Consider the following 13,402-nt stretch of genomic DNA (forward strand, 5'->3'; position numbering starts at 1 on the left):
ATTTATTTCTAGGAGAGAGAGAGAGAGAGAGACAGCGTGAGCAGGGGAGGGTCAGAGAGAGAGGGAGACACAGAATCTGAAACAGGCTCCAGGCTCTGAGCACAGAACCCGACACGGGGCTCGAACCCACAAACCGTAAGATCATGACCTGAGCCGAAGGCAGATGCTTAACCGACTGAGCCACCCAGACACCCCTTGTTGGACTTTTTGGGAGGGGAGGGGTCAACCTTATTAAGGTGTATGTAACTTGCATCCGATAAACTGCACCTGCTAAAGAAGGTAATTGGATGAGTTTTGACCAGATGCTTAAGCTAGCGAAACCCACCGAAATCAAGATACACGATATTCACCCGCCGCCCCGATTTCTTGCTGTGCCTTTGCAACATATTCCTCTCTCCGCCCCCCTGCTTCGGGATCACTAAGGATTCGTTTGGCTCTTCTAGAATTTCGCATTAGTGGAACTATATAGTATGTCGCCTTTCGTGCCCCGTGTCCTGCTTCTCTTACTTCACATCATGCCTTTGAGCTTTAGGCATGTTTTTGCCCATTATCAGTCTGTTCCTTTTTGTATTTAATCACCAAAGAGTATTCCGCTCTCTGCCGTTCACCAGTTTGTTGATCCATTTGCCTGTAATGGACACTGGACGGTTTCCAGTTTGGGGCTAATGCATATAAAGGTGCATTTGTACGTGGCTCTTTGCCTGCCCTCCACTTTCTATAGCAAACATTTTGTAATGCCCAGGAAGGATACACAAATATTTGCTGCTCGGAAAAGGGAGCAGACCATTCAACAGCATTTAAGACATGGCCCCCTTCCCTCCATCGATGCCTGGGCTTAACCCCTTGGTTGCTGGATGTGGGGGGAGATCCGGGAGGCTGAGAATAGGGGGCTCAAGGCAGTGGCCATTTAGCAACTGAGCGAATCTATACTTTGGTATTTCCATATTTTAGCCACCCTGATGGCCACACTGGCGCATGTGATGGGTTGAATGTCAGCTCTGGGAATATCCTCTTGGCTCCGCCGAAATGGAATGAAATGAAATAGATAATATAACTCATCTGCACATGATTTTGTTTATTTAAGGTTCTACTTATTTTAGTTATCTCTATACCCAAAGTGGGGCTCCATCTCACGATCTCTCACGATCCTGAGATCAAGAGTCACATGCTGTTTTGACGACGCCAGCCAGGCGCTCCCTGCAAGTGATTTTAAAAACAATCTCTTAGGGCCGCCTGGGTGGCTCAGCCAATTAAGTATCTGACTCTTGATTTTGGCTCAAGTCCTGATCTCAGTTCGTGGGTTCGGGCCCCACGTTGGTCAGCACAGAGTCTGCTTGGGATTCTCTCTCTCCCTCTCTGCCTCGCCCCTGCTTGTGCTTGCTCTCTCAAAATAAACTTAAAAACACACACAAACCCCCCCATCTCTATATTGTCCTAACTATAACAAAAAAAAGAGAAATAAAAGGACAATTCATAATAGGAATTTCAATATGAAAATTGAAGCAGAACTGAGAACCCAAGGAGGTAGCTAGGTGTCTATGTGGATAATGTAGGCAGTTCCCATCAGCTGGAAACACGATATGGGTGTCTGATTATTAAGAGCCATGTAGATAGAATATGATTTTAAGAAATTCTTGACAATCCTTGGTCGAGTTTTAAACAAAACACGATACAAGCTTTCCTCATTTAGGACCTATTAAAACCTTACAAAAAGGACTTTGTGTTTGCATGAATAGAGAATTAGGTTCTGGGCTCATATACATATTTTTTTAAGTAAGAAAAATTTTTAATGTTCATTTTTGAGAGAGAGAGAAAGACAGAATGTGAGTGGGGGAGGGGCAGAGAGAGACGGAGACACAGAATCCAAAGCAGGCTCCAGGCTCTGGGCTGTCAGCACAGAGCTCGACGCGGGGCTCGAACTCACAAACCGCGAGATCACGACCGGAACCTAAGTTGAAAGCTTAACCGACTGAGCCACCCAGGCGCCCCTTTTAATTTTTAAACTGTATTTTCTTCTTATTTATTTAAGTAATCTCTACATCCAACGTGGGGCTTGAACTCATGACCCAGAGATCAAGAGTCCGCATGCTCTTCTGACAGAGCCAACCAGGCGCCTCTGGGCTCCGATAATTCTTAACCACGTTTTTCTAAGTGAGGCTAAAATTTGGTTATGCATTAGGATGGATGTGCTGGTTTTTACAATATCGGAACGCCTCTGTTCTAGCTACAAGACTAACTGAGAAAACACAATCCAGCAATACACATTCTCATATAAACTCATTAATTCAAGTTCATTGTTGCAGTAGGCTGTCATATTATTACTTAAAAAAATTTTTTTATGTTTTATTTATTTCTGAGAGAGGGAGGAAGACAGCATGAGCAGGGGAGGGTTAGAGAGAGAGGGAGATACAGAATCTGAAACAGGCTCCAGGCTCTGAGCTAGCTGTCAGCACAGAGCCTGATGCGGGGCTCGAACCCAAGAACCGTGAGATCATGACTTGAGCTGAAGTCGGACGCTTAACCGACTGAGCCACCCAGGCACCCCTGTCAGACTATTAATTAATCAATGATAAAGGCATCAAATGCACAGAGCCGTCAGGCGGTAGTATAAAGGCTACAAAAGTTGTAGCTGTTAGTTCAGGAACAGTGAGGAGAGGGGAACATACCAGAACACCATGGGTAATGCTAAGAGAAATGATGTATTGAGACCCCATGTCACCTAATGATACTCGGTTTAGTGGGAAGTTGCTAGAAGCCCTTGATGTGGTTCCCTTATCAAATCACAGCGAAGGCAGGGTTATTTTATATATTTTTATATAATAAATAAATAATATATGTGTGCGTGTGTCAATCAAGAATTCACACCGACAATTTCTAAATAAAACAAAATCACTGCAATGATTTAAGAACGATTTGAGCTTTAGCTTCTGTTCTTTGCAAACAATTTAAAGAAATATGTATATGGAGAGATCGTTTCCATTTTTTAGAGGATAAAAAAAACTATTTAAATACTTGGATGCATATATTGACTCATATATTCATTTATATATTACTGTACCTGTTGGCAAAGATTTTGAATATCACACATCCTTCATGAATGCCCCGTGGGACATTTCAAAACCGTATATGACAAGGGACAATGTTTTGTTAGGTGGAGACGCCCTGCACAATCATGAGACATCTCCATCCCTGGGCCGGGGCTCCCAAGAGCTAAGAGCACCACACGATCACCCCAAATCATCCCTTTATGTTTCCCAAATGTCCCATGGAAACCCAACAGTCTGGGAGCCATTTGCGGGTCCAGTGGCTAAACACAGGAAATGTTCTAAGAAGTCAGGCTTAGGATGTCTGAGCCTCAGGGTATTGGGCCAAATTTGCATTTGTCTTCTCTCCTGCTGGTCTGTGAAGTCTCCTCGTTCAAGGGCTTCAAGTTTCTGCGAGGACACACACACACACACACACACACACACACACCCGCCTCCCCAATCTATACGTTCGGGGAGGCAGTGACTTGCTTAAGATGGCAAAGAAAATAAGTGGCCAAGCCAGAAGCCAACCCCAGCCTTGATTCGTGACCCCTTTACCACTCAAGTGCCTCCCAGCACCCCTGTGGGGTGAACTTTCATCACACCCATTTCTAAGGTGCAAAGCAGAGTCTCAGGCAAGGCGGTTCCGCCTCCCCGGATCTCCCCTCCCGCAGCATTAGGAGAGAATAACTTCAGTTACCAACTTCAGTGTGGGCTCCAGACTGACTGCCTGGGGTCAAGTCCCTGCTCTGTCCCTTCCCAAGCTGTGTGACCTTGAGCAAATGACGTTGTTACCATTCTAGCCTCAGTTTGCTCATCTGTAAAGTGGAAAGAATAGCAGCTCTCACCTCAGAGAGTTGAGGTGAGACACAGTCAAATACTGAGAAGGATGCCTGGCACACAGTATGTGCGGCGTAATTTGGGCCGTGATTACTGTTTATCCCGCCTTGCAAGTGGGCTAACAGGTAAGCTAAAATAAGTTAACACGGAGTGGGGCGGGCATCCAGGACCCGGTCCTTAACCATAGCTGCAGCTCAGGGCTCTGAGCCTGCTTCCTCCTCTGTAAGATGAGGTCAAGAGCAGCACGCCCCTCACGGGGCTCTCGAAGGGAGACAGCTATCCCGTCCTGCGAGATACAGGGGATTGGAGAGACCAAAGCCAAGAAGAGTCAGGAAAGTTACAGAACAACGGAGATGCCAGGCTTCCCGGCGCCTTGGCCCCACAGCAGGACAACGGCGCCCTCTAGTGGCGGAAGCAAGCCCAGCAACCAAGCGTCCCACAGACTGTGAGCTAGACCCGAGGGCGCTCACTGCTCCCTGGAAGAAACCGAGGCACAGAGACGTTGGGACAGTCGCCCGGGCCCACCTAAGTCGCAAGTGGTAGAGCTGGGGTTTTAGTCGCGGCAGTCCAGCCCAGTGTCCACACGTTTTCCTCTTTACAAAAACTGTCCGCGCTCTAAATAAAGCCCACGCGCTGGGAAATCTCGGGCAGCGTGGGTCTTCGACGTCCAGGTCTTCGACGTCCAGGCGCGCGCTGGGCCCTGCAGGGCAGCTCGGCACCCCCAGCCCGCTCGCCCAACGCCGGCGGCGCCAACCCGGAGGCCAGCTCTCCCGACCCCAGGAGCGCGCGCTGGGGCTTCAGCCGCTTCCGGCCAAGCTCAGGAGTGCCGGGTTGGGGTACTCGGGGTTCTCGAGGACCCCGGGGCCGAACTTGAGCTCCAGGAAGCGCCGGTAGTTGTTCGGCGCCTGCGCCACGAAGCCGGCAAAGGGCAAGGGCACGAGGGGCTGCAGGAAGTGTTCGGGGAACTCGACGTCCTGCCGGTGGTCCAGCCACGTGTCCTTGGTCATGACCCCGTTGCGGGGGTAGAAAGGCCACAGGTCCACGTGCAGATGGTTGCTCTCGCTGTACTGCACGCGGAAGAAGTCGCCCTCGACGGCCTTCTCCCACACGAAGCCGCGCTCGTCCACCACCGAGCCCGCCTCGGCCCCCCGCAGCTGCTCGCAGTTGCCCACGTCCTCCAGGTAGATGCCCAGGTCCACGTCGTAGTCCCACGGGATGATGTCCCCGTGNCCGTCGGGCACCAGCGCCACGAATTCGGTGGCCACGTAGGTCTCGGGGCGCGAGGCCGCGGCGGGCCGGTCCAGGGCGGGCTGGAGTAGCGCCAGGCGGACGTTGGGAACCCGGGGCAGGGCCAGGGGGGGATAGGGGAGCGTGTCGGCGGCCACCACCACCGGCTGGGCTGCGTCCTGCTGCAGGAAGGAGTCCACCAGCTCTGGCACGGCGTTGTCAAAGGCCTCGAACTCGCGCACCAGGACGGTGACGCGGGGGCCGGCGGCGGCTCCACGGCGGGGACCGCGGGCCCGGGAGTTCCTGGGCTGGTGCTGTAGCCACGAGACATAGAAGAGGACCAGGAGGTTGAGCGTGATGGCGGCTGCCAGGGCAGCCTGGCAGCGGGTGAGCCGCATGGGGCCAAAGTCAGGCCCTAGCTGGGCCTCCGGCGCATCCTGGGGAGGGGAGAGTGAAAGGGGAGGCTGGTGCTGGTTGTCAGAAACCTCCTCCCAGACCCCCTTAATCCTCAGCATTGTCCTTCTCTCCTGGGCCTTTCTGTATGCGGTTTCAGCTCTGACTTGTCCTCCTCCAGGAAGCCCTCTGTGACTTCCCCGTCCCCCCTTCTGGGCTCCTTCGGCTCCTTGGGTTCTCCCACCCTAGCCCACCACTCTAAGTCATTACTGCGTGGGGACAGGTCTGCACCCTCCCACCAGCTGTGAGACCCACGGGGGCAGGCCCTGAGCTTGTCTCCATCACTACTGGGTCCCTCCTTCCACCCGACACAGGACCTGGTGCTCAGCAAGTTTTTATCAAGTGATTCACCTTCCCGGCTTCCTTGTTCAATCCCACCTGTTCCTTATCCTTTTCTTTGTCAACTTCTCATTCTGTTTGGGGCTCAATTATAAACGCCCAACTCCATCCCCAAGCCCAGGCTGCACCTTCTGCCCCACCGTTTGCTCCTCCAGGAAGCCCCTCCTGATCTCTCTCTCCTGTCCCTCTCACACCCCACCCTGGCTCCAGGGGGAGGCTGCAGCAGCAGCACTGGCCACCAAGCCCCTCCCCCACTCTCCCCTTCTCACTTCCTCAAATCCAGTGCCATCTGGTCCTCTCCTGACGGTCAGCCTGATCGTTTTGATTTTGCAAGAAAAGCTAGAGGCTCCTGGGTGGCTCAGTCAGTTAAGTGCCCACTTCAGCTCAGGTCATGATCTCACGGTTCATGAGTTTGAGCCCCGCGTCCGGCTCTGTGCTGACAGCTCAGAGCCTGGAGCCTGCTTCAGATTGTCTCCCTCTCTCTCTGCCCCTCCCCTGCTCTCTCTCTCTCTCTCTGCCCCTCCTCTGTGCTCATTTGCTCTCAAAATAAATAAATAAACTTAAAAAAAAAACCTACTAGCAACAGAAAGTAGAAAGGTGGTTGCCAGGGGCTGGGGGGTAAGGGGAAATGGAGTTGTTTAACGGGTATAGATTTCCAGTTTTGCAAGATTGAGAAAGTTCTGGAGACTGCACAATAATGGAGAATATACATAACTACTGAACTATGCGCCTAAGAATTGTTAAGATGATAAATTTTGCTTTGTGTATTTTATTGCAACTAAAAATTTTTTTTAAAATGTTTGTTTATGTAGAGAGCATGAGCAGGGGAAGAATAGAGAGAAAGAGAGAGAGAATCCCAAGCAGGCTCTTGATGTCAGCACAGAGCTGATACGGGGCTTAAACTCAGTGAACCATGATATCACGACCTGAGCCACCCAGGTCCCCCCAGAATTTTTTAAAGGCGGGGGGGGCTGCATCAAAAGAGGGCTGGGGAGGTAGGGCACACCCACTCTTCATTCATCGGCCGCAGTCCTACGCGACCTCCAGGTGGCGTTGTCTCCCCGCGCCCCGCACCACTTGGCGCTCTGGCTCGCCTCCAGCACAGGAAGTGTAAGTGAGCTCTGAGCAGATACTCCAAATGTTTTCCCAGAAGGATTTCCATACGTTTCTAGTCTTCCCAGAAAGGGGTGGCATCAGAGACTCAGCTAATCTTCCCACCTCCTAGATCCTTCTGACCAAAGCTCCTCCTTCAGCCCTGGTCCACACAGATCCCCACTGGGCCTCCCCTGTTTCTCTCTCTTTCTTTTTTTTAAATGTTTTTATTTATTTTTGAGAGAGAATGAGAGAGCGAGCATGTGTGAGGCGGGGGAAGGGGGCAGAGACAGCGACAGAGGATTTGAAGCGGCCTCTGTACCGACAGCAGAGAGCCCCGTGTGGGGCTTGAACCCATAAATACGAGATCATGACCTGAGCTTAACCTGAGCCACCCAGGGGCCCCTCCCTGGTCTCCTGACCAAATCCTCTCCCTGGTAACCTGAGGAGAAAGTTTAGGTTTCTTACAACATCCCACAAGCCCGTGGGTGACCTGTCCCTTGCTGGCCCACCCCTGCCATGGGTCAGACTCTATGCCTAGGACCTTTCTTCAAACAGATCTTATTTCTAAGTCTTTGTGCATTCTGTTCCTTCTGATCCCAAACACCCCTCCTCCCCATGCCTCTTTTCTCCTGGAGAACACTACCTTACGCTTTAGGCCTCAGCTCTGATGCCTCCTACCCCAGGAAGCCCTCCCTGAAACCCCAGCCTGGGTAGAAGTCCTTCATGGGCTGCCCATTCTGGTCGGGTATCATCTGGGGATGGGACTGTCTGCCCAACTAGACTTTGAGGCCCAGGAGAGTAAAGCCCGGGCTTCCTCCATCAGCTCTGTGTTCCCAGCACACGGCCGGGCACTGAAAGTGCACTTGGCGGGGCGCCTGGGTGGCTCCGTCGGTTAAGCATCCGACTTTGGTTCAAGTCACCATCTCACAGTTCATGGGTTCGAGCTCTGTGCTGACAGCTCGGAGCCTGTAGCCTGATTCAGATTCTGTGTCTCCCTCTCTCTCTGCCCCTCCCCGCTCGTGCTTTCTCTCTGTCTCTGAAAAATGAACACATGCTAACACACACTAACACACACACACAAAAGGAAAGTGCACTTGGTGAAGAAATGACGGCCAGGGTCACGGTTCTCTGAGTCTATGAGGCCTCAGGTTCCCGAAGCCAAACTCTGCATGATGGCTACGTGCCCTGCGTCTTCTGCCTCTTCTTCCCTGCCTCTCTCCTACCAGGAATAGCCTCCTACCTCTCCTCACCCATCCCAGGCCTGTTTGCCCTTCTCTGACCCAACTCGCCTGGCACTTAACAACCCAAGTTGCGCTTTAAGAGCAACTTCATTTATTAGATTTTTTTTTAATGTTCATTTTTTGATAGAGAGAGGGGGACAGAGGATCAGAAGCGGGCTCTGTGCTGACGGCAAAGAGCCTGATGCGGGGCTCGAACTCACGAACTGTGAAATCGTGACCTGAGCCGAAGTCCGACACTTAACTGACTGAGCCACCCAGGCACCCTAACAACTTAATTTTTAGAACCTTGGAATTGCTTCTGGATCTTAGAGTGATTCTTCTTTCCTTCAGTCCTTCCCTCTCCTTCCCTCTGTTTATGGAACTCTTACAACGTGGCAGGCCCTGTTTGTGGCACTGGGGACACAGCAGTGGACACACAGCCCACAGAGACAGACAGCACCCCTGACCTCACATTACTGGGAGGAGGAGCCTTTGGAACCATAAAATCTGCGGAGTCTTAAAAATCTTAGAATCTTAGGAACGCCTGGGTGGCTCAGTCAGTTAAGCTCCCGACTTCGGCTCAGGTCATGATCTCACGATTCGTGGGTTCGAGCCCCGCGTCGGATTCTGTGCTGACAGCTCGGAGCCTGGAGCCTCCTTCAGATTCTGTGTCTCCCTCTCTCTGACCCTCCCCTGCTCACACTGTCTCTCTCTCAGAAATAAATAAAAGATTAAAAAATTAAAAAAAAAAATCTTAGAATCTTAGAGCTTATGGACACAGAAGCACAGGAGAGACCGTGGAACTTTTGGAAGATTCTAAAGAGACCACCTTCCTGCTCTGCCCGCATCCCCAACAGTCCGTTCCACAGCCAGTGCCCAGAGGGATCCTGTTAAAACTCACATTCGATCCTGTCCTGCATCTGCTCAGACCCTTCTGTGGCTCACAGCTCACTCAAAGGAAAAGCCAAGTCTTTACCGGGGCCCACTGGGCTCCACGTGATCCCCTACCCTCTCCCACTCTCAGCTCCAGCCACAATGGCCGCCAAACACCAGTGTTCAAATACATCCGGACATCAGGGCCAAAGATCAGCGGCTCCCTCTGCCTGGAGCTCATCCCCAGGTATCCACATGGCCTTCACCTCTGCTCAAATGTCACCTGTCCAGTGAGCTCTCTCTTTGGCTATTCTTTTTCAAAACGTACCTCTCACCCACTTTCCACGTGTCCTATCCCTGCGTCTTCTCCCCTTGTCATTATCATGTAAATTTCACTTATTTAATTGTTCCCTGCTGTAGACTCAGGGCACAGCTCAGTGCCTGATAGGTAGGAAGTGCTTAATAAATTTCGGTGGCACCGATGACTGAGTCCAGCTGTTCAGATGGGGAACGTGTGGCTCAGAGATAGAAACCATGGAGAACTCAGGTGTCTACCTCCCAGGCCTTGGCTCTTGGGATGCTCTGTCTGGCTGACTCTGTACCCCGAGGTCCCCAGCAGGACAGAGGACAGAAATCGGGTCCTCAGAGGGGCGCCTGGGTGGCTCAGTCAGTTAAGCGTCCGACTTTGGCTCAGGTCATGATCTCGTGGTTTGAGAGTTCAAGCCCCACATCGGGCTCTGTGCTGACAGTTTAGAGCCCAGAGCCTGCTTCAGATTCTGTGTCTCATTCTCTCTCCGCCCCTCCCCTATTTGTGCTCTGTCTCTCTCTGTCTCTCAAATATAAGTAAGTGTAAAAAAAAATTTTTTTTTTAAATCAGGTCCTCAGAGACCAGTGGGCATGACAGTCAGACCAGCAGGCGAAGGCACCAGAGAAGAAAGAGAAAGGAATCGTCCAGCCCCCTGACAAGGTTGGTCTCGGCTTCCCCAGCTACAAAGGCTCAAACCTCCTTCATGGAGGCAAAGTGGATGAAATGATGATTTTGAAGGTGCGAATGTTCTATCTTTCCCTGAATCCCAACAGGATAGTAATATCAACAATTCTAACCACTTGTGATATGCCAGACCCGTTTCTGAGCACTTTACGCATACAAACTTGTTTGATCTTCTTGTTCTGATCACGTTTAAAGAATGGCAGCACAGAGAAGTGAAGTCACACACTCAAGGTAACACAGCTGGGAAATCGTGGACCCCAATGTGACTCATGAACCTGGTGCATTTTGTCCCCAGTCACGTTTTCAACCATTGGTCATTCAACCGATGACCTCGCTATCTCTCTTGGATTCCTCAAGACAGCCCAGCTCTCTGTCAACCTTCAAGGAATGTTCGACGGGTGCCTTCAAAGCTGAATATGGCATATCCCTTAATTCAACCCATTAACTCAACATACAGATAGTCACTGGGTACCCTCTCGGCCAGACCCTGTGTTCTGGGGACACGGAATGACCAAGGCAGTCACTGGGCAAGCCCTCCAGAGGTAAGCGGACAAAAACCACACTCACGATGTACAGAGAGGTCAGGAAACCAGCAGGGGGTGTGACAGAGAAAAGGTGGTCAGGGAAGGAGAGGACAGTTAAGTGGGAACCTTGTCCCTGTCCATTCTCCATAAAACAATGTAAGTGGATCCAGAGTCCCTTCGGGCCTTGGTTCACCTGCCCTGGACTCTGATCTGGCCTGGGCCTCAGCTGCTACATCTGCAGAATGGGAATGTGATAGGTAAGAAAATGAGTGATACATGGGAAAGGCTTTGGGGAGAAGGGCAATCTCCACCTGAGTGCTGGTGACACTATGGGACTCCTTACCTCTGAGGCTGCTGTGGGAGCTCCCGGCGGGCGGTTCCTGCCCAGCTCAGCTGCACGGCTGAGGGAATGAGAACCAGAAAACCCCAAATCAGCCAATTTCGCACAAGAGCGGACGGCTTCATCTTACCTACAAAAGTGGCAATGGGAAGGTCAGAGAATCCTTTCGCTTGAAGTTCCATAAGCTCGGGCACCACCTGGGGTGTCTCGGGAACAGGTAGGAAGGATGTCAGTTATCATAGCAACTTATAACTATCCCTTCCGTATGAAAAGTGTCCAGAGAGGTGGGGCTAGAAGTGACCAGAGCTGTTACCGTGACAAGCCCTTCCCTAGAAATACTCCATCATGAGACACAAACCTAAAACATCCCCTACCTTGGTGGGCCTGGTTCCTAGGGTCACTGGAAGGGAGGGGGGCTTTCCCCTCCTTGTTACCATAGGAACCAGGGTTTGACCTTGCCTGTTTCCACTTCCTGGTCCAGGCCCTGTAACCATAGCAACTATTCCTCAGCAGAGCATCTTCTCTAAATAAAAACACCTGGTTGGTTTGGGCCACAGACCTCCCACGATGCGAGAGGGGGGAGCCGGTTACCATGGTGATGCCAGCTGGGCGGCTAGGGGGAGGGGTTGGGAAAGAGGTGTTCTCTCGCAGTCAGTGTCCTTGGGACTGGGGTCCTTGCTACCTGAGTGCTAGGTGAAGTTGCCATAGTAACCAAGTGAGGCTAGGGGCAGAAAGACCACCGGGGGACTTAGGTTACCTTAGCAACCTTCCCCTCGTCCAGGGACAGGACAGGTTTGGGACTTCGTAACCACAAAGGGGGAGGGTTCCAGGCTGCGGAAGGGTTACCATGACTACCGACCCGGGCCAGGAATCAGGGAGGATGGGGCCACTGCTGAAATCACCCTTGGTGGTCGCCCTTTCTCTCTGACAGTGTTTGTCAAAGAGAGTGGCATTTGGGTCTGGAGGGGGTTAGAATCTTTCTTTGGGGCGAAGCTGGAGGAGAGGGGCAGAAAACGGCCCCTCCCAAAGTCCCGCTTTTCCCAGGGGCGCCCCTGGGGCTGGGCCTGGGTCTCCTCGGTCTTCCTCGAGGCGCGCGCTTCCGTCCCGCCCCCCCGCGCGCGCGGGCGCGCGCTCTCGGGGTCGACCCGGGTNTGGCTGACCAGGTGAGGGTGGGAGGTGGAGCCCGATGGGATTTGGGTGGGAGAGGGGGGCGTCGGGGGGACGTGGGAGCCGCCGAGGGCCAGAGTGCAACGGGCGAGGAACCGGCCTCGGTAGGGAGAGGAAGTCAGGGAGCCTGGGACCGGGTGTGTTTCGGATTGTTTGGACGGTGGAGGCGAAACGAAAGACGGCTGTATGAGGACTCAGGGGATGAGAGGAGGGCCTCCTCGAGGGGTCCAGGAGGAAGGTGTGTGCCCTCCCCTTGAAGGAGGGAGCTTTGGGGGAGCCCTGGCATGTGTGGCTATCAGGGAGGGGTCCCCGGAGATAGAAGCACGGACAGGGCCCGGACTTGCCCTAGGAGTTTGGATGGAAGAGCGGCGGAGTGGAAACTCCAGTTTTGGGAGGAGGCGGCGGGATTTGAGATGCGAGGTGTGTGTAGGCTGTCAGGTGGAGAACCCTGGACTGGAGTGCGCTGGCGTCGAACGTGGACATAAGGGGACCTAGGATGGGGACAAGGAGAAGGGATCCAGGGCTACCTGGAAAACGGCAGGGAGAGAATTTTGCAGAGCAGGTAAACAGCATGGAAGAAGCACCTCAGAAGGACCCTGGGAGGAGATGTGTTTGTGGAAGTTTCTGGGCAAGGACCCCATGGCTTGTGGAGTAGCTCCGGAGCGGAGCGTGCCCAGGGATGATGTTTGGAAGAGTTCGAGGACTTGGCCTGGGTTATGTGACCTTGACAAGTGTGGGTCTGTTTGCTGAGCGCCTCGCGGAGCCGCATGTCAGAGTTGTGAGGATTTGAAGGGATCCAGGGGTGGGCTGCGAGGACTCTGAGGGCTCCTGGGCTGGGGTGTAATTAGCAGAAGCCGGGACTTATTTCTGGCAGCCCATCTTTCCCCTTCCGGTGCACCGTTTTCCTGTCCAGTTGATGTGGGGACCCAAATAACTGATTAGAATTTTGTCCAGAAGATGAATAAAGAGAGCGATCCCGCGATTCTCTCCCCCTGGGCATCTTAGCTGTTTGGTAGCTGAGGCTTGGCATTGAGGTGGGAGAGGAGTCGTTATGTAAGTGCCCCTCGATTCTCAGTTTCCGGAGCTCTTCTCAGATCTCAATACCCCATTATGTAGACAGGGCCCATGGCATTGCCCTCACTTAGCTTCTTGCTGAAACTGATGGCAGCTGCTGCTTATTGGTCACATAGGAGGTGCCAGGCCTGTATGAAGCACTTTAGTTAGATGCATGGTATCCTTTAAGCCTTGCAACATTCTGGAAGGGTAAGTGATAGCATTCCCACCCCCACCCCCCCACCCCCGGCCGG

At 52.5% G+C, this 13,402-nt stretch overlaps 1 protein-coding gene across 1 annotated transcript; it reads right to left on the minus strand.

Annotated features, from left to right (window-relative positions):
* Window positions 1-1,432: 1,432 nt before the first annotated feature.
* Window positions 1,433-11,987, minus strand: FKRP (fukutin related protein). The gene is made up of 2 exons (XM_077747366.1): window positions 10,932-11,987; window positions 1,433-5,530 (listed from the first exon to the last, which is right to left on the minus strand). The coding sequence occupies exon 2, from the start codon at window positions 5,489-5,491 to the stop codon at window positions 4,664-4,666; it is 828 nt and encodes a 275-aa protein (XP_077603492.1). The 5' UTR covers window positions 5,492-5,530; window positions 10,932-11,987; the 3' UTR covers window positions 1,433-4,663.
* Window positions 11,988-13,402: the final 1,415 nt, after the last annotated feature.

This window comes from Crocuta crocuta, unplaced genomic scaffold, assembly GCF_008692635.1.
Source record: "Crocuta crocuta isolate KB4526 unplaced genomic scaffold, BGI_CrCroc_1.0 scaffold334, whole genome shotgun sequence".
NCBI lineage: Eukaryota > Metazoa > Chordata > Mammalia > Carnivora > Hyaenidae > Crocuta > Crocuta crocuta.